At 44.5% G+C, this 21,417-nt stretch overlaps 1 protein-coding gene across 1 annotated transcript in view; it reads right to left on the reverse strand.

Annotated features, from left to right (window-relative positions):
- ZDHHC15 (zinc finger DHHC-type palmitoyltransferase 15) overlaps positions 1 to 21,417 on the reverse strand; it is a 122,246-nt gene that overhangs the window by 56,863 nt on the left and 43,966 nt on the right. The window contains exons 5-7 of the mRNA XM_033946694.1: positions 19,289 to 19,358; positions 15,722 to 15,754; positions 5,148 to 5,268 (exon numbers count right to left, since the gene is read on the reverse strand). Of these exons, the coding sequence (XP_033802585.1) occupies positions 5,148 to 5,268; positions 15,722 to 15,754; positions 19,289 to 19,358 (224 nt within the window). The remainder of the gene's footprint in view (positions 1 to 5,147; positions 5,269 to 15,721; positions 15,755 to 19,288; positions 19,359 to 21,417) is intronic.

The raw sequence follows: 21,417 nt of genomic DNA on the forward strand, positions 1-21,417 counted from the left end.
TACCTCAGTCAGTCTGGCCCTTTCTTCTGTTTGCCCACAATATAGGTCATTTGGCTGTTTCATGCATTTCACTTTGAGACATTTGTATAAAAAATCTGCCAAAGTCATTTATTACAGTTCTTTCACATAAAAAAGCATTCATGGAGCAACTGCTGGTTATAAGGCAAAGATACTCATCCAGTCTACTCCTTCTTCTGCCATATTGCAAAAAAAAGAAATTGTTGTACAACCTGATTGCTACATAGAATAAGTCTGAAAATTGGTCTAACCCTGGAACTTGACAATTTTGCATATGATCTATTTCAAAACCAAGCCTTTGTTTTTGAGTGCAAATTAATCTTTCCACTGGGCCTGCATTTTGACTTTAGTTACATTCCAACTGAAACAGCTTCGACATTTTCTTTGATTGCCTCGATTCAAGTGAAATTTGGTTTCCAAAGGGGGTATTTAGAACTGCACACATGCTGTGTTACAAAGCACAGTTTTCTCTACACAGAGGTGGACAAATTTTCAAAGTAAAACTATATAAGTATATGGATTCCACTTTGAAAATGACTCTGGCAGGCCAATTTCTATACATGTGCTTGAATTTTCAAAAGTGCATGCGTAAATATAAACCCCTATTCAACCGTATGCCAACCCTAGCCCCAGGCATGGCTCCATTCAGTCTGGGTAAACTTTAGTTTCTTTATTTATGTCAAATTGCTTTTTCCTGGTGGGTTTCAAATCTAATGTATCTCGAACGCAGAACTATGAGTGCTATGTAAAAATAAGGATTAATAACCTAGCTGCAGGAGATACATTAAGAGCTAGGTTCACTAACCTGCCTGATTGTGCCCGATCTGTGGCCGATCCACGGCAGGCCGACGAATTCACAAAGGGTCAGCATGAAAATAGAGGCGATCGGAGGAAAGCCCCCCACTGACAACACGGATTGCTGGTGAGCGAACCTGAAGCCTGCGCAGACCATCTTCTTTGTCTGTAGATGGTCTGCGCATGCTTACAGAGCTGCAAGCTGCTTTTTTTTAAACTTTTTCTTTGCGGGTTAAAACAATGGGCTCGCACTGCGGTTGAAGGGCAGGAAAATCGGGGCGGTGAGTTGGGACAGCAGGACGAGATTCGGGGCACAGGGCAGGCTCTGCTCAGACAAATGGTGACGGAACCCACAAGGGAAAAAGCGATATTGGATCTGGTCCTCACAAATGGAGAGAGTATCTCTAATGTTCGAGTGGGTGCTCACCTGGGAAGTAGCGCTCATCAAACGGTTTGGTTTGATAAATCGGCTAAAGTGGAGAGCAGCCGCACGATACTTAAAGTCCTAGATTTCAAACGTATGGACTTTAATGCTATGGGAGAGTACCTGAATAAAGAGCTGTTAGGATGGGAGGATATAAGAGAAGTGGGCGGCAAGTCAGGGCAGAGAAGCGTCGGGGCGGCAAGGCAGGAGAAGTCGGCAGAGAGCACGAAAGGTCGTGAGCGACTGGTTCCCACCAGTCGCTTCTTTTTTGATCGGCCAGCCCAATCGGTGTTCCTGAAAACGTTTAGTGAATCACGCCCTTCCTACTTTGCATGCCATTTCTCCTCATTTGCATGCGCGAATCGGATCAGGTCAAGGTTGTAAACTGATTGGTACACAATCGGTAAGCTTAGTGAATCTAGCCCTAAGTTAGTCCAGTACGAGGGTATCTTTGACAAGGATCAAGAGCTGGCATCTGGTGAAGAGAGGCTAAAACCTTATGAGAGATACAGCTACAGCTTGGTGAATAATCCTATTTCTGCCAATTTAAAACACAAAATGCAAGCTTAAAGCTGTGTGTGTAGAGGCTGTGCACATAAGTTGACCCACTTTTTATAAAAGCACATTTCTGCAGGGAGAGCACTGTTTTGCCCATGGGAATGCTTTTGAAATCACTCTCCAAGTGACTGAGAAATGCGAATCACTGCAGTCTACAATCTGTCTCTTCTCACCAGTTTTTTATCTTCATCTTTAGAGATAAGGATTAAAGACAATGGGCCGGATTCACTAACCTGCCTGATCGGGCCCGATCTGGGCAGGTCCGACAAAGTCACAAAAAAAAAATATGCAGATGGGGGCGATCGGAGGAACATCCCCATCTGCCTAACAGGATCGCTGGTGGGCGATCCGCGCGCATGCGCAGACTATCTGTAGATGGTCTGCGCATGCCCGTCTGAGCCGGGGCTGTTTTGTTTTTTGTTTTTTTTCTGCATGCGCCCTCCTACTCTCCCCTTCCAAGCCCTGCTCTTGCCATCCAGACTCTCCTGCTCTCTGCCGCCTTCCCTGCAGTGCAAGCCCACGGGTTTAAAGCGGGGCTGCACGTCACAGTGCAGCCCCGCTTTAAACCCACGGACTCGCACTGCAGGGAAGGCAGTAGAGAATAGGAGCTCGGGGCAGAAAGCAGGGCTGGAAGATTGTGGCAGAGAGCAGGGACAGGCACCGCACGTTTCATTTTCAGGGGAGAGAGCAGGGCTGCAAGATCAGTGCAAGCAGGCAGGAGACATGGGGCGGGGCAGAGCAGGGCTGCAAGATCGGGGCTAGCAGGCAGGAAACACGGGGCAGAGCAGAGCTAGAGAGTTGGAAAGACGTTTTCGACTGGTCCCCAGCAGTTGCTTTTCAGGATGAGCAGAAAGCCCAGTTGAATCGCAAAATTTGTTTAGTGAATCGCGTCCCTTCCTACTTTGAATGCAGTTCCCCTCATTTGCATGCGCAGATTGTAATCGAATCGTTACACAGGTTAGTGAATAGTGCAGGAGGGAAATCTGGTCGCAAAGTGATCGCAAACTGATCGGTTTACTTAGTGAATCTAGCCTTTTGGGCCTAGTGTTCAACTATAGCCAACAGAGATTAAGAAAACTGCTGGCAGCAAGGGTTAAAACAAAACCAGATATTCAGCACTGGTCGACAAATATACTGTCTCAGTGCCAACCCGAAACATTATCCAGACAGTGTCAGTATTCAGACTGCCAACCAGATAACAAACTGGACATAGCTAGGAGAGCAGAAGAACAGACAGACTGGCTCAGACCGATGGACCATCAAGCCCAGTGCTGCTTATGACCTGCGCATGCTCAAGGCCTTCTGGCTCTCGTTCTCTCCGAGATTTTGGAGAAAACGAGAGACAGGCCTTGAGCATGCACAGATGCTCAAGGCCCAGCCCAGGCAAGAGGCAGGATCTTTCCTTAACTGGCACCGGCACGCAGCAAATGGGGTAAGGAGCTTATTTGAGTGGGTGGGCGGGTGGATGCCGCTTCCAGCACGGGGGTGCGATGCGGTTCACGCGGGGGTGGGGGGGGGGGACGTTCGTGGGCGGGGGGTGATGGAGCAGCGCCGGTAGCCTCGGGGGGGGGGGGGGGAGGAGGAAGTGGAACGAATCAAAGCAAGTTTCCCTTACTTCCTATGGGGAAACTCACTTTGATATACGAGCAATTTGGTTTACGAGCATGCTTCTGGAACAAATTATGCTCGTAACCCAAGGTTCCACTGTACTAGAATAGATGTCTGTCAATGTTACGAGTGTCTGTGTGCGTTAGGATACAACCGTCCAGACAAGTATCATTCTTTGAAGTGATTGGTCCTTAAAAACCAATGGCAAATAATTTTAGGGGTTTTTTTACGCAGTAGTTATCCTAACCTGAGCAACAAAGCAATCAAGGCTTTGCGAACTTGGATTTTCAGCTCTGACAGAAATTAAATAAAAAAAAGGAGAAACAACTGCAGATGGTGAATGATGAAATGTGTCTGCTTGTTAACTAAAAGCCACATTTTGAGTTAATTTGCACTCAGAAACAAGCACATCAATCGCACTGATTAGCAATTCTATTCTATCTACTTTTGTTTCACCATTGTTACAATTACCCACATAGCTTAAAGAACTTTAAATAAATAACTCTCTAATTTTTTGCTGATTTTACATTTTTATAATTTCAATTATAATGTGCCACGAAAAACATTTGCTCCATTTAATGTGCCGGAGCTAAGTTTGAGAGACACTGGATTAGAGCTTTAATCTTCACAGTGTGTATAATAAATGCCACAGAATTATATGTACCAGCCTAGCAGGGGGTTCTACTAATCCAGAGAGACCTTCCTTTCTTGACGACTGAAATCTGTTATTAAAGATTCACTGCTTCTGTTAGTCTCCTCCTCACAAATAGACCACTTTACCTGTTATTTTTAGAAGCAGGTTCTTAAGAGAATATTTTTTAAAATATACAGTCAAACCTCGGTTTACGAGTGTTTTGCAAGACGAGCAAAACACTCAGCAAACTTTTGACTCGTAAACCGAGCATTGACTCGATTTGCGAGCCCCCACCCGATCCGACCCGACCGCAGGAACCAACAGTATTGCTCCCCCCAAGGCCACCGGCGCTTCTATCGCCTTCCCCCTCCCCCCCCCGACTGGCTCTGTCCTTACCCCTGCACCGCCGGTGATAAAAGTGCCTGCCGCCGGTCTGCTGCTGAGCCTTGAGCATCTGCGCATGCTCAAGGCCTTCTGGATCTCGGAGAGGGTGAGATCCAGAAGGCCTGAGCATGTGCAGATGCTCAAGGCTCAGCAGCAGACTGGCGGCAGGCACTTTTATCACCGGCGGTGCAGGGGTAAGGACAGGGCCTGTCGGGGAGGGGAAAAGGCGTTAGAAGCGCCGGTGGCCTCAGGTGGAGCATGGGAGTCGGGGTGCGTCTGGCAGGAGTGAGCCAGCACTTCAGAGTCCCTGCAGAGGGGGTAGTGGCATCCGGGGGGGGGGGGCAGGTGCAGCGTCCGGGAGCGGCAGAGCCAACGGTGTCCAGTCGGGCTCTGTGGCGGCAGTGGCATTTGCTTAGCCAGCACCACTTGCAGTGAGAGGCAGCGAACAGCAGCAGAGGAGTTGAATTGGAGGAGCTGCGTGGATGGGTCTGTGACAGAGGCAGCGGTGGAGGCGTCCCTAATGGTAATTAAGATTTTGGGGATGTGGAACAAATTGTTCAAGTTTACACTAATTCTTATAGGAAAAGTTGCTTTGATATACGAGTGTTTTGGTTTAAGAGCATGCTTCTGGAACGAATTATGCTCGTAAACCAAGGTACCACTGTAGTCTTAACTAAATATATGCAAGCTAAAAGCCCAATGCTTATTTTAAAAAGTAAAACTTACCGACCAATATAGAAGGAAATATTTGAACACAGTTGCGGCAATGTACAGACAATATACTAATGAATATATCAAGAAGAGGAGAAAGAATTTGTAATTAGAAAATCCAACGCAGTTATTCACCCTGCAAAAGAAATCAAGATAAATATGTTGAGCAGAATAAATACATCATGTATTGTCCGACATGGTTCAGTATCATGCCACTGGGAATAAGAGACTTTTCACTAAGCTGGAGTCTCTCATCCCACTGCTCCACACAGCTCTGGCTTTCCACAGTGAATATTTATCAGTGACATCTAAAAACACGAGCTCCAAGAAAGTTAACTTGCACATTTCGGTTACTCAGAAACAAAGCACGATGTACTCTGTGATAAGGGGGAAAAATGGGCTAACAGGGAAAGCAAGTCTTGCCACAGTGATATCAAAGATGAATTGCTGTAATATACTCTACACTGTTCTGACAAAGGGTTTTCACCAGTTCCAAAAGACTCAAAATGCTGCAAGTGACAAGCTTACAGCATATCATTTCTAAAAAAGGACTGCCTCAATTTTTCGTTTTGGTAGGCCAGTTTATGTTTAGGCTATAAATATGAAAAGATGAATGCGGATATGTTGGGGCATAGCAAAGTATTTAAATGGTTCATAGTCAGTTGCGCGCAAAGACACCAGCGTGCCAACAATGGAGGGCAGACGCCGTGGGAAAACTTCGTTTTAAAGAGCTCCGAAGCGGGGTGTGAGTGGGGAACCCCCCCACTTTACTGCATAGTGTTCGCGATGTTGTTGGGGGGGGGGGGGGTTTGGAACCCTCCATTATAGAGAAAACAGAACTTTTCCCGATTTTTTTCAGGAAAAGCACAGTTACTTACCGTAACAGGTGTTATCCAGGGACAGCAGGCAGATATTCTTGACTGATGGGTGACGGCACCGACAGAGCCCCGGTACGGACAATTTTAGAGTGATTGCACTCTAAGAACTTGGAAAGTTCTGGTAGGCCGCACCGCGCACGCGCGAGTGCCTTCCCGCCCGACAGAGGCACGCGGTCCCCAGTTATGATAAGCCAGCTAAGAAGCCAACCCGGGGAGGTGGGAGGGACGCAAGAATATCTGCCTGCTGTCCCTGGATAACACCTGTTACGGTAAGTAACTGTGCTTTATCCCAGGACAAGCAGGCAGCATATTCTTGACTGATGGGTGACCTCCAAGCTAACAAAAAGAGGGATGGAGGGAAGGTTGGCCATTAGGAAAATAAATTTTGCAAAACAGATTGGCCGAAGTGTCCATCCCGTCTGGAGAATGCATCCAGACAATAATGAGATGTAAAAGTATGAACTGAGGACCAAGTAGCAGCCTTGCAGATTTCCTCAATAGGAGTGGAACGGAGGAAAGCTACAGATGCTGCCATTGCTCGGACTCTATGGGCCGTGACAGAACCTTCCAGTGTCAGTCCGGTCTGAGCATAACAGAATGAAATGCACGCTGCCAGCCAATTAGACAACGTACGTTTAGAAACAGGACGTCCCAATTTATTCGGATCAAAGGACAGAAAGAGTTGGGAAACTGATCTGTGGGGTTTCGTACGCTCTAGATAGTAAGCTAAAGCCCTCTTACAATCCAAAGTATGTAGAGCCTGTTCCCCAGAATGAGAATGAAGTTTCGGAAAGAAGACAGGCAGAACAATGGATTGGTTGAGATGGAATTCAGAGACAACCTTAGGGAGAAACTTTGGATGTGTACGCAGAACCACCTTGTCATGATGAAAGACCGTAAAAGGTGGATCTGCAACTAGTGCATGTAGCTCACTGACCCTCCTGGCAGAGGTAAGAGCAATAAGGAAAAGTACCTTCCAAGTAAGAAACTTGAAAGGAGTGGTAGCCAAAGGTTCAAATGGAGGCTTCATTAAGGCGGAAAGAACCACATTGAGATCCCAGATAACAGGAGGGGCTTTAAGAGGTGGTTTCACATTGAAAAGACCCCGCATAAACCTGGACACCAGGGGATGAGCTGAGAGAAGTTTTCCATGGACCGGCTCATGAAAAGCAGCAATGGCACTGAGGTGGACTCTGATGGAAGAAGACTTAAGGCTAGAGTCAGACAAAGAAAGCAAATAATCCAACAATGTCTCCACTGCCAGGGAAGTGGGATCAAGATGATGAAGAAGACACCAGGAAGAAAATCGTGTCCACTTCTGATGATAACATTGCAGAGTGGCTGGTTTCCTGGAGGCATCTAGAATGGAACGAACAGGCTGAGACAAAAGAGTATCATGAGAGGTCAGCCCGAGAGATACCAAGCTGTCAGGTGCAGAGACTGGAGGTTGGGATGTAGAAGGGTCTCCTGATGCTGTGTAAGCAGAGAAGGAAACAGCGGAAGAAGAAAAGGTTCCCTGGAACTGAGTTGAAGTAGAAGGGAGAACCAATGCTGCCTGGGCCACCTCGGAGCAATCAGAATCATGGTGGCTCGTTCCCTCTTGAGCTTGAACAAGGTTCTCAACATGAGAGGCAGAGGAGGGAAAGCATACAGGAACAGATTTGACCAGTCGAGGAGAAACGCATCCGCTGCCAGACGGTGAGGAGAGTAGAGTCTGGAGCAGAATAGAGGCAGCTGGTGATTGTGAGGAGCTGCAAAGAGGTCTATCTGAGGAGTGCCCCATTGAGCGAAGATGGATTGTAGAGTGAAAGGATCGATTGTCCACTCGTGAGGCTGGAGAATTCTGCTGAGCTTGTCTGCCAAGGAATTCTTTTCTCCCTGAATGTAAATAGCTTTCAGGAATAGATGGTGATTTATGGCCCAAGTCCAGATCTTCTGGGCTTCCTGGCACAAGAGGCGAGAGCCCGTTCCACCCTGCTTGTTGATGTAGTACATCGCCACTTGATTGTCTGTGCACAGCAGAAGAACTTGAGGGAAGAGAAGATGTTGGAAAGCCTTGAGGGCATAAATCATCGCTCTGAGTTCCAGGAAATTGATGTGATGCTTCTTTTCCTGGGCTGTCCAAAGGCCTTGAGTTTGGAACTCGTTCAAATGAGCTCCCCATGCATAAGGGGAGGCATCGGTGGTGATGACTAGTTGATGAGGAGGTAGATGGAACAGAAGACCTCTGGATAGATTTGAGGATATCAACCACCATTGTAGAGACTGACGAAGAGATGACGTCACAGATATGTGACGTGAGCAAGGATCCGTCGCTTGGGACCACTGAGTAGCAAGGGTCCATTGAGGAGTGCGCAGGTGAAGACGTGCGAGGGGTGTAACATGAACCGTGGACGCCATGTGACCCAAGAGAATCATCATTTGCTTTGCCGAGATGGAACGCTGTGGAAGCACCTGCTGGCATAGAGATTGAAGTGTTTGAAGACGGTTGGACGGGAGGAACGCTCTCATGAGGACTGTGTCCAAGACAGCTCCTGTGAATTGAAGTCTCTGAGTGGGGATGAGATGAGATTTGGGTAGATTGATCTCGAACCCCAGAAGTTGAAGAAACCTGATGGTTTGGTTGGTGGCCAGAAGAACAGTCCGAGGTGCATTGGCCTTGATTAACCAGTCGTCCAGGTAAGGGAAGACCTGAAGATGGTGAGATCGTAGAAAGGCAGCCACCACAATCAGACATTTGGTGAACACTCTTGGAGAGGAGGCAAGACCGAAGGGCAGCACCTTGTATTGGTAATGACAACGATTGATCATGAAGCGTAGATATTGTCTGGAGGCCAGATTGACCGGTATATGAGTGTATGCGTCTTTGAGATCGAGGGAACATAGCCAGTCGCCTTGATTGAGAAGAGGATAAAGAATGGCCAGAGAAAGCATCTTGAACTTTTCTTTGACCAAATACTTGTTGAGATCGCGGAGATCTAGAATGGGTCTGAGATCTCCTGTTTTTTTGGGGACTAAAAAATAACGGGAGTAGAACCCCTGCCCCTTTTGATCTAGAGGAACCTCCTCTATGGCGTTCAGGAGGAGGAGGGATTGAACTTCCTGGAGAAGAAGGAAAGACTGAGGAGTGTGCAAAGCAGACTCTTTTGGTTCACTTGGAGGAGGTAGAGTCTGAAAGTTGAGAGAGTAGCCGTGGTGGATGATGTTCAGGACCCACTGATCTGACGTGATAAGTTCCCAACGGCTTATGAAATAAGTAAGGCGTCCTCCTATAGGCTGTGGAAGTTGGGAAGAAGGAACAAGACTGGCTATGTTCTGGAGAACCAAGTCAAAAGGGCTGTGTAGACTTTTGTGAAGGTGTAGGTTTTACCTGCTGCTGTTGTTGAGGTTGTCTAGCAGCTGGACGTTGTTGTCTCTGACGTCTAGGCTGTTGTGCAGCTTGAGGCAGAGGACGAGCCACAAATCTACGTTGGTAGGTTGATTGTGGACGAAAAGGCCTGGTTGGTGGAGGCTTCTTAGTTTTAAGAAGCGTGTCCCATCTAATCTCATGAGCCGATAATTTTTGAGTAGTGGAGTCCATGGAATCTCCAAACAGCTCATCCCCCAAGCAAGGTGCATTGGCTAGTCGATCCTGGTGATTGACGTCGAGTTCTGAAACCCGAAGCCAGGCTAGCCGTCGCATGGCCACTGACATGGCTGTGGCCCTGGAGGTCAGCTCGAAGGTATCATAAATGGATCTAACCACGAATTTACGAAGCTGTAAAAGAGAGGAACAAGTTTGGTGAAAAGTAGACTTTTTCCGATCAAGAAGATATTTCTCAAAAGCAGTGAGATTCTGAATAAGCTGCTTAAGATAGAAAGAGAAATGAAATGCGTAGTTTCCTGATCGATTGGCCAACATTGCATTTTGGTAAAGTCTTTTCCCAAACTTATCCATGGATTTGCCCTCTCTGCCAGGAGGGACTAAAGCATATACACTAGCCCATTTGGACTTTTTTAAAGTGGACTCAACCAAAAGGGACTCATGAGGCAGTTGGGGTTTGTCAAACCCAGGGATAGGGATAACCTTATACAAGGAATCCAATTTTCGGGGAGCTCCAGGAATAGTTAAAGGAGATTCCAGATTCTTATAAAAAGTTTCTCTCAAGATGTCATGGAGAGGTAACTTAAGATATTCCTTTGGAGGCTGGTCAAAATCCAAGGCATCTAGAAAAGCCTTGGATTTCTTTGACTCAGCCTCCAAAGGAATGGAGAGAGAATCACACATTTCCTTTAAAAAGGAAGAAAAAGAAGACACCTCTGGTCTAGAGGAGGGTCCTAAAGCAGACGGGTCCTCATCACCAGAAGAGCATTCCCCCTCAGAAAGAATAGGATCCTCTGAGTCCCCCCACAAGTCAGGATCTCGAATTTGAAAACTCCGGTCTCGAGATTCCGGTGTGGAAGGGTCTAAATGACGGGATTTACGAAGAGACTTCCCTGACCTGCCTGACTCGGTACCGGGAGATGTCATTGTATGCACCGGAGCCGAAGTCTGTACAGCTTGATGGTGAGCTCTCGGCTCCGGTGCAAGAATCGGCATGGAGACCGAGGAAACAGATTGTACCGGTACCGACAAGGTGGACGTCGATAAAATAGGACGGTCCACTGTCGGTACCGGTGGCTCAGACCGAACTGGTACCGGCAGATTCGGTGCCAGGAACGAAGGCAGGAGGTGCTGTAACTGTTCTTTAAGTTGCGCCTGTAGAACAGCAGCTATACGGTCTTCGAGGGAAGGCACCGGTACCGCTTTTTTCTTTTGTGGTACCTGCGGTGCCACTCTACGCCCCGAGGATGAGGAACCCGATGTAGAGGGGCTCACCTCTATTGGGGCGGAGCGCTTCCGTGGGCGCCTCGAGGTCGGCAGGATTGGGCTCGCTGCCATCGAGACCGGAGGACGCTCCAACGGGGAAGGCTTCTTAGCCGGCTTACCTGAAGGAGTCGACACCGACTGGTATCGCGTGGTGTCGATGATGTGGGTGCCGGCGCCGGTGCCGATGTCGGTGTTGTAGCATCAGACATTTCGGCACCAAATAGTAATTTCTGTTGAATTTCTCTATTTTTAAGAGTTCTCTTTTTCAAAGTCGCACAGCGGGTGCAGGTAGACGCTCGATGGTCGGGATCAAGACACTGGAGACACCAATTATGTGGGTCAGTTAGTGAAATCGGTCGTGCACACCGCTGGCACTTCTTGAAGCCGGGTTGAGGGGGCATGAATGTAAAAACGGCTTCAGCCAAATCGAAGGCCGTGGCCTCGATGGTGGCAAAAGGCCCCGCCGGGGCAAAACCGAAAAAGAAGGAAAAAAACCAAAGTTTTTTTTTTTTTTAAATAAAGAAAATAAATAAAAAAGGAAAGGAAATAAAATTTCCTTAAGAAGTTTACGCGAGCGGGAAGTTTACACAAAAATTCTCTCACAACGGCCGTTGAGAGAGACGCGTCTTCTTAGCTCCGCGGAAACTAAGAAACTGGGGACCGCGCGCCTCTGTCGGGCGGGAAGGCACTCGCGCGTGCGCGGTGCGGCCTACCAGAACTTTCCAAGTTCTTAGAGTGCAATCACTCTAACATTGTCCGTACCGGGGCTCCGTCGGTGCCATCACCCATCAGTCAAGAATATGCTGCCTGCTTGTCCTGGGATAAAGTTCCATTTTCTCTATAATGTGGGGGGTTGCACCCCCCACATACCCCCAAACGGCAGCGCGAACAGTATGCAGTAAAGTGGGGGGGTTCCCCCACACACACCCCCGTCAGAACTCTTTAAAACTAAGTTTTCCCGTGGCGCGCTTGTGTCTTGCGCCGAATTGTAAGCGCTGGTGTCTGGCACGCGATTGTCCTGTCACCATTTAAATTGGTGTGGAGCCCGTTGACAACCTTTGTTAATTCAATATAATTGTCTTCATTTAATTTTCCGTTTGTTTTTATACATATCCAGGACGGGGTGGGTGGGTGGGGGGATATCTTTTTGGTTTATTTATTGATTGAATTGCTGGAAGGAAAGGGAGGGATATTTTTCTTTTGTAATGTTATTGATGGAATTTAAGTGCTTATGTTGTTCATTATTGTTTGTATTAGTTTTGAAAATTAATAAAGATTTTTTTTTAAAAAAACAAAACAACCCTCCAATGGCTATCAATACAATACAGGGCTACGTTTAAAATTCTGTTTCTTTTTTTTTTAAGTTCAAAGATTTTAGTGAATTTTAATATACAATAAAGTACAGAAAAAGAAAAATGTTAACAAGGCAAGATACAGACATGTATGTATAATATAAAATTAGGGTTCCATACAATATTATCTATGTAATACAACCATCTGGTCTAGGTCTTTATATAACAGAGGAATGACGACAAAACTCACAGCCACAGCCATTAGAACATCCAAGGTACAGAGAAACAGCTAGGTTATAATCCAGCATCAGATCTAAATAGGAGCCATAACATAGGGGAATATTGTGTTCATTTCTTAATAACTGAATGTCATCAACCGGTATAGCAAAAGGTGTTGACCGGACTCCAAATCTTAGCATAGGAGCACATGGATCTGTGTTTCTAAGGTTTCTAAACTTCCTGATGGTCTTTCTCCTACATGCTGGTCATGTAAAATTCTATTTCTGATCTTCAAGACCTTTAAGGGTAATGGACCACAATACGGAAAAACAGTGCACCTCCGAGATGGAGATACTCCCTGGGAAGAATTTACCTAACCACACCATCTCCAAAGCCTTCTGTGGAACGCACTCCCAGAAAGTCTTACATTAGACAAAGCCTATCTCTATTTCGGGAAGCAGGTGAAAGCCTGGCTCTTCTCCCAAGCTTATAGAACACGGGCCGCACATGCTTATTTAGGTACTCTGAGATCATTTTCATGCAGCTTTTCCGATTCCACGAGTAATTGTTCCTTAAGATAACCACCCTTATCTTCTATCTAACTCCTATTGATGGGGCTCGTCCTCACATAAAAGAAGGGAGAGAATGTCCTAGGAGTATTTCATTCTTCTGAATTATTCAGGCTGAGTTTCTTGAGAACTCTCAAGATAAAGCTGAAATGTGGGCAACCCTCCTGCTTTCTTTTCTGTCTGATCAAGAAAAATGATTGTTTTACAATGATTTGTCTTTTTGTAGTTAACATGTACACGATTTTCCTGATGTTGCAAAGGTTATCCATGTTAGATGAAAAGCCATGCTACAGCTTAAATCTAGATTACGCCAATTTTTTTTTTTACAAATTTCACTGCATATGTTTGATTTCTTATAAGGTAGATTATGTTTTTAGGAAGTTATCCAAACCTTTTTTAAACCATGCTAGGATAACTGCTTACATCATATTCTCTGGCAATGAATTCCAGAGTTTAATTACACGTTGAGTAAAGAAATATTTTCTCCGGTTTGTTTTAAATCTTCCACTTAGTAGCTTCATTGCATGCCCCACCTGGTCTTAGGATTTTTGGAAAAGTCAACATGTGATTCACATCTACCCGTTCCACTCCACTCAATATTTCTCTTAAAAAAAATTTAACTGGATCAGGAATATTACTAACAGCATTTTCCCCTCTGATCTGAGCAAGAAACTTGACAAATATGTGGAAACACTGATGTCATGAATTTGTTATAATGCTATGGGCACATTTAGATCACATAATTACTCTAATTAATAGTTATTAGCTATCTTGTTTATCTACAAGATGATTTATATGGCACCAAAATACAAAATAAGAATCTTATGAAAATTTGCTGGCAATACAAGGAAAGAAGGCCACATTTTGCCAATACAGTATATATAATTCACTGGTAATATAAAAATATATGTACAAGGGCCGATAGAAAAATAATGAGACTGCCTCTGTTTTTAATTCCAAGAAGTAGATGTGGCTGTGCTTGTTTTGTGAAGCTCGTATGTCATTTCAGAACATGCAAATTGGACTGTCGTAGTCTTCATTATTGGGTCACAGCGCGAGGAAGTACTTTGTACATTTAGGGCTCCTTTTACAAAGGCACGCTAGCTGCTACCACCTCTTAAGCAGGCAGTAGTTTTTTGGGTAGTGCGCGCTAATCCAGTACGTGCGCTAAAAACGCTAGCGTACCTTTGTAAAAGGAGCCCTTTGTCATGGCACTTTGTATGTCTTTGTGTAGATGTGTCTGTGAGAGTACGGGAAATTCAAGATCACCACCATGGCAATGTTTTGGCGCTAAAAACCAGCCCGGCAGGTTCCCTGAAAAAGGGTTGCCCTCCCAGCTACAGATTTCTGACCAGACAGCCTGTGTCTTCTCCCAGGCAGAGCTGCCCCAGTTGCCCTGGGGACCTCTGGAGCACCACAAGCCTCATGGTTCGGATAAAAACCCCAAAATATAAAAAGGTAATATTAGAGCAGATCAGAAAGACACCTTCCCATACAATATGTCATATATTCAAAATGGAAAGAGTAATAGCAATACAAAGAGGGACATATACTAAATTTATAAAAATATGGGGGCCATTGACAAAATATTGCAGTGAATAGTCATCACTTCTTCTCTTCTTCTTTTCTTTTTATTCTTTTTGGCACACCAAAGGGGGAGGGTATTGGTAATAATGTTACATAATATGTTATAATATGTTTTGCAATATGTATATATTTTGGTTGGAAAGTAGATGAAGGGTGGGTGGTGGGGGAGCGATTAAACATATTATTAGATTTTATGTAGTAGATATCAAAGTGATGTTGTGTAAGAACTTGTTGTAATATAATATTTTGTGCACTTATTGTCAAATATGAAAATGAATAAAGAATTAAAAAAAAAAAAAAAAAGAAAGACACCTTCCCACTCGCTTATAGAAGGAAAAACTGAGGAACTGGGGCACAACACAGAGATACAGTTAGCAGAGCTGAGAGAAAAAGGAAGATAATGCCTTCTACAAACTCGCAAGTAAAGGAGAATAGCCCACTGGTACAAGACTTATGTCTTTTACATTAGAAAGAGCGGTAATGAAAGCCTGAAAAAAATAACTGCGCAAAAAGAAGTTCTCTTCAGATGATAAAGTGAAAATCGCCACAGCTGCAACGCTAAAAGTGATATCAGAAAATAGACTACTGCACGTATTTGAATCAATTTTGAAACGCTGCAAAAATGTATTGAAAGTGTATTGAAATGTATTGAAAGGATGCCACTTTGAAAAAGAAAAATGTACAGATCCTGTAGTTATCGGATTCTGAATAAAAACCCAGTCCATAAAACCAGTCTCGTTACTTTTTCAATCAGCCCTCATATATTGGAATGGCAAAGCAATTACAAAACTAAGCACAGAAACCAGGTAGCAATAGAAATACAACTAATAATTATTCCCTAACACCCAAACAAAACAGCACCCTATGCAGCAATCACATGCCAAAGGCCCTGAATCACATGTAGCAAGGCTTTCTCTCTAACCTTGACTATAGGAAAGATACCATTGGCCTCACCTCCTGGGATGTAGGATACATGGACGAGTCCTTAGCAGGTCTTATTTATGAGAATGTGAAAAAGACGGAAAAGTCTTCATTACTGGAGGCACTTCCAATAACATTAGCAGAACTGTCAAAGTCTATTCACTAGGACTCCAGGCAAAGGACACAACTAGGAAATTCACTCCACTACAGACAGCTAAGTGCCAGCTGTTTTACTAATGCAGACTGGAAGGCACAAACCAAACCAAGAACTTACCATGGACAGTGGTGGTCCATCTTTAAGACACAGCTGTAAACAAGAAGAAAAAAGTACATTTATCATTACCGTATTTACAGAGCACCGCCATTCTTCAATGTTCCATATGTAAAACCAGCTTACTATAGAAAAGTAGGTGGTATATCAAATGTGAAAAGCTAAGCACATTGTATGCTGTGTAGAAAGCTGTTATCCCCATCTAACTAAAACAAGGGTGAGAGAAGGTAGCAGGTCCTGGCACCACAGGGTATGCAAGATGAACAAAGTACAATACAGATGGGTAATTCAAGGATCATAGCTCCATTAAAAAGAGGGATGACACCCAAAGGAGCAGAGGACATTTAGAGCAGGGGTCTCAAAGTCCCTCATGGGCCGCAATCCAGTCGGGTTTTCAGGATTTCCCCAATGAACATGCATGAGATCTATGCGCATGCACTGCTTTCAATGCATATTCATTGGGGAAATCCTGAAAACCCGACTGGATTGCAGCCCTCAAGGAGGGACTTTGAGATCCCTGATTTAGAGGAACACTAAGCTCCTTTTTTTAGACACCTACTGGCAATTTAAACACATAAATATCCTAGCTTGCATCTGTATATCGAATTAACTTTGAAAAACTTATTTCAGTAAGCCAGGATTTATTACATTACATTACATTACGGATTTCTATTCCGCCTATACCTTGCAGTTCAAGTGTACAAATGTGCAATACGTGCTTATGACAAGACCAGAGTGGAACCCAAAACGCATGCGTATTCCTCATTTCAAAGGACAGTGCATGTCCATGATCACTAACTGCAATGTTGGAATTTACAGCTGCTCTTGGGCACATACAATTGTTGTAACAGTGCTCATTTTGGGCAGCACACTACAGGAAGGATTAGGGGAGGTCGTTCCCTCCAAAAATCGCTAATGCTGAATGACTACAGCCTCTGTACTTAATTGGAAGCATTTAGACGTGTAGGTTTCCAAAATAGCAAACATCTATACGTGGGCAACTGCACATATAGGAGCCGACACTTAGATCTGTATCTTGCTATGTTGCCCCTGTTGATGGTTTAGATCAGTCCAATACCAATAATCGGTGCAAACACAAGTATTCCTGCAGGTATTTTAAAAGAGCTCTATGCTTGAAGGTCCTTTTCTGAAATACCACTGGATCTGATTTCTACGTTTCATCTAAACTGGGACAGCAAATTCTTCCAGTGTCCTAAGTCATTCTGTTTCTATTTTCTTTCCCTAGTGCAGGGGTGTCAAAGTCCCTCCTCGAGGGCCGAAATCCAGTCAGGTTTTCAGGATTTCCCCAATGAATATGCATGAGATCTATTAGCATACAATGAAAGCAGTGCATGCAAATAGATCTCATGCATATTCATTGGGGAAATCCTGAAAACCCGACTGGATTGCGGCCCTCGAGGAGGGACTTTGACACCCCTGCCCTAGTGTGCTGTCCAGTCCATAAGTCTGTTTGTAGCAAAGCTTTTCCCAGGCTGGAACTCACACCAACCCTAGTGCAATCCATGAGGCCTCATTTTAGATAGAATGTACACACTGGAACTGACACTCACTCAGGCATTCAAATATCAGTACAGTCAGTACAATACTATGCTAGATCTCTTTCAGTCCTCTACTACCCTAGTTTCTTCCTTAGTTTTGAAAAATAAACGCCCTTACACTCCTATGAAATAGGAACACCTAGAAAGATAAACCATGAAGGCAAAGCTATAACAGCTCATCTTGTCTAACCATTTAGCCTCTATTGCAAGGTCACAGATCTCAAATCAGTAGCTTTACAATTGCATGCACACCCTACTTCCTCCGTGCTTGTCCTAGGCCAGGGGTCTTTGCTATGTCTCAAGCAGCAGCCAGGACTGTGGAGTCGGAGTCGAGGAGTTGGAGTCGGAGGAAATTTTGGGTACCTAGAGTCGGAATCTGAGTCAGAAGTACAAAAAACTGAGGAGTCGGAGTCGAAACATTTATCTACCAACTCCATTTTTGAACTTGGCATACCAATCACGAGCGATTCTTTCAGCTATAGCACCCACTATATACACAGCACAAATGTTGGGAGCAGCTTCTGCGGCCTTAGAACCTTGATTAAAAGCAAAAAGAAGGTGGTGTCGAAAATGCTCATTTCTCTCAACTTGACATTCCATTTTAACGATTTGAAAATTAACCAGTGCTGTGGAGTTGGAGGAAATTTCGGGTACCTGGAGTCGGAGTCAGAAGTACAAAAAACTGAGGAGTCGGAGTCGGAACATTTATCTACCGACTCCATTTTTGAACTTGGCATACCAATCATGAGCGATTCTTTCAGCTATAGCACCCACTATATACACAGCACAAATGTTGCGAGCAGCTTCTGCGGCCTTAGAACCTTGATTAAAAGCAAAAAGAAGGTGGTGTCGAAAATGCTCATTTCTCTCAACTTGACATTCCATTTTAACGATTTGAAAATTAACCAGTGCTGTGGAGTTGGAGGAAATTTCGGGTACCTGGAGTCGGAGTCAGAAGTACAAAAAACTGAGGAGTCGGAGTCGGAACATTTATCTACCGACTCCATTTTTGAACTTGGCATACCAATCATGAGCGATTCTTTCAGCTATAGCACCCACTATATACACAGCACAAATGTTGCGAGCAGCTTCTGCGGCCTTAGAACCTTGATTAAAAGCAAAAAGAAGGTGGTGTCGAAAATGCTCATTTCTCTCAACTTGACATTCCATTTTAACGATCTGAAAATTAACCAGTGCTGTGGAGTCGGAGTCGGAGGAAATTTTGGGTACCTGGAGTCGGAGTCAGAAGTACAAAAAACTGAGGAGTCGGAACATTTATCTACCGACTCCATAGCCCTGGCAGCAGCCAGTGTGTCAAAACAATGCCAATCTGAGAACCAAGACCTTCTACAATTATCATGTCTCTACTCCCAAACCCTTCAAAGCTGGCTCTCCCTATCCCCCCATTTCTAACCTCCCACATGCTTTCTCTGGAGGCTTATTTGCAATACCACCTCTTGAACAGCTATTCTGGGGGGTGGTTTCCAGCACCACACAGCTCGCAGTAAATTTGAAATTAGAAGGTGCTCGCTGTACTGGGAGAAGGGTAAGATTTTGGCAAGCACATTGCTCAAACTAGTAAACAGATTAATTGTTATGGATTTATACCAGCAGCAAGTCTGAGGAAAAGGTGAGGGGAGACGCTATACTGGGTAAGGAATCAGGGATCCATAATTACGGACAATGGGAGCTGCCAGTGACCTCATAGCCTTACAATGTAGAACCACTCCCAGGCTTTCCCGAATTCTTGTTGCATTATTTCCAGTAAAAAGCTATTGGCTAACCTTTCTGTAAACTATTACTGGAGATAAAGAAATAAATGTAAAGGCAATAAAAAGCGCTAAAATGTGGGGTCTTGTCATATGTTCTAGTCTCTGTAAAAAAACACAATTTCACTTCCTGTCTATTCGAGTCCCCTGTTGAGTTCAAGTAGCAAAGTGTAGAACTCATAAATGCTCTCACCTAGGTAACCTGCACTGAGGTTAAGAGAAACCCCGTTCCCGTAACTTACATGCCACAGACTGCGCAGTGGTGACAGCGATCTGGCTTGATGACTTGGCACCTATCACAGAACCGGATAGCTGAAATTGAAAACCAGCAAGAATTAGTTTAGCAGCAAAACATGTTAAAAAGCTAGATTTCTGCATGCTTTCCATCTGAGTGTACAGAACATGATTTCAGGCTCCTTTTAGATGACCTATCAAAATATAACATAAATCTTTATTTATATACCGTGAAAGCCTTTCGGTTCGAGGCGGTTTCCAGGAAAAATGGTTGGTGAGAGTCAGCGAGCTACTTCAGTGGAGAATAGATCACATGGAGGGAGTTTAAGTAGGATTTTATAAGGAGGGAGATAAATAAATAGGTAAGGATGTTCATAGTCTTGGAGTGCCAATGGGTCGGGAGTCTTTTCATGGAGAATTTTAGGTAAGGTGCCCTGTTAGCAAAGGGTAACTTGTACAGAGCTGCCTGGTACGAGTGATCAAAATACTAAATCTTTCCAATATTTTTCTTCAACCAGTAAGGAGATGTGCATCTAGTTTGCTTTTAAATCCTAGAACGGTGGATTCCGCAATAACCTCCTCTGGGATAGCATTCCAGTTGTCCACCAATCGTTGCGTGAAGCAGAACTTCCTGATATTTGTCCTGGACTTGTCCCCCCTTAGCTTCAGTCCATGTCCTCTTGTCCGTGTCACAATCTCAGCTCTGGAATGTTGCTACTCTCTGGGATTCCGGAATCTTGCTATTCATAAGAACATAAGAAACGCCATCTCCAGATCAGACTTTTGGTCCATCAAGTCCGGCGATCCGCACACCAGAGGCCCAGCCAGGTGTACACCTGGCGTAATTTTAGTCACCCATATCCCTCTATGCCTCTTATAAGGAGATGTGCATCTAGTTTGCTTTTAAATCCTAGAACGGTGGATTCCGCAATAACCTCCTCTGGGAGAGTATTCCAGGTGTCCACCACTCGTTACGTGAAGCAGAACTTCCTAATATTTGTCCTGGACTTGTCCCCCCTTAGCTTCAGTCCATGTCCTCTTGTCCGTGTCACATTGGACATTGTAAATCATTTTTTTTCCTGCTCTATTTTGTCGATTCCTTTCAGTATTTTGAAAGTCTCGATCATATCCCCTCGCAGTCTCCTTTTCTCAAGGGAGAACAATCCCAGTCTCTTAGTCGTTCCTCATATTCCAAGTTCTCCATACCTTTTATTAGCTTCGTTGCTCATCTCTGCACCCTCTCCAGCAGTTTTATATCCTTCTTTAGTTTGGGAGACCAATGTTGGATGCAGTATTCCATGTGTGGTCTGACCATTGCTCTATAAAGCGGCATTATAACTTTCTCCGATCTACTCGTGATTCCTTTCTTTATCATGCCCAACGTTCTATTTGCTTTCTTTGCCACTATGTCAAACATCTTAATTAGTGATGCTGTAGAACAGGGTTGACATGGAGGAGGGAAACCAGAATAACTGCCCATCTTACAAGAAGCCCCAAGGGCCTGACCAGAGATAAAGAAGCGCAGCAAACAACCTGGTCCCAAACCAGTCCACTGCCCAAAAAGATTTTCAGGGAGCAGCACTAGGAAGCCCATGTGAGAAATGGAATCGATGAAAGGACTGTGATGACTACTATTACTACCAATCATTTATTTAGCACTGCTAGATGTAAGCAGTGCTGTACATTATTATATTGTATTTGATATACCAGTTATACAGGAGTATTAAGCCGTTGACAGAACCAAATAGAATAGGTACATTGAACTACCCTATCTGTCCCAACTGGGCTCACAATCTAAAGTGCCTATCACTTATATAAAAGATAAAATTGAAAGGAGAAATAAAGGTAGTGTGTGCAAATCTCTGTGATGAATATTCACTGTTGATATCCTAAAAACCCAACAGGTTGGGGGTCCCCCATGACACACCATAAAAGGATGGCACCAGCAGCTTAAAAGAAAGCAGCCATTATAGGGCAAATTCTATAAACGGCGTCCTACCGCTGTCCAACCAGCCAATCAGGATACACATTTTTAGAAAAAAAACCTAGCCGAGGCAGGGGGCCTACACTGTAGACGTTTTCGCAGGTCTAGGGAGATGCGTAGGAACACTTAAGCTCTTCCAAAAAGACAAATCAA

The sequence above is a fragment of the Geotrypetes seraphini genome, chromosome 5 (genome assembly GCF_902459505.1).
Source record: "Geotrypetes seraphini chromosome 5, aGeoSer1.1, whole genome shotgun sequence".
Classification (NCBI taxonomy): Eukaryota; Metazoa; Chordata; class Amphibia; order Gymnophiona; family Dermophiidae; genus Geotrypetes; species Geotrypetes seraphini.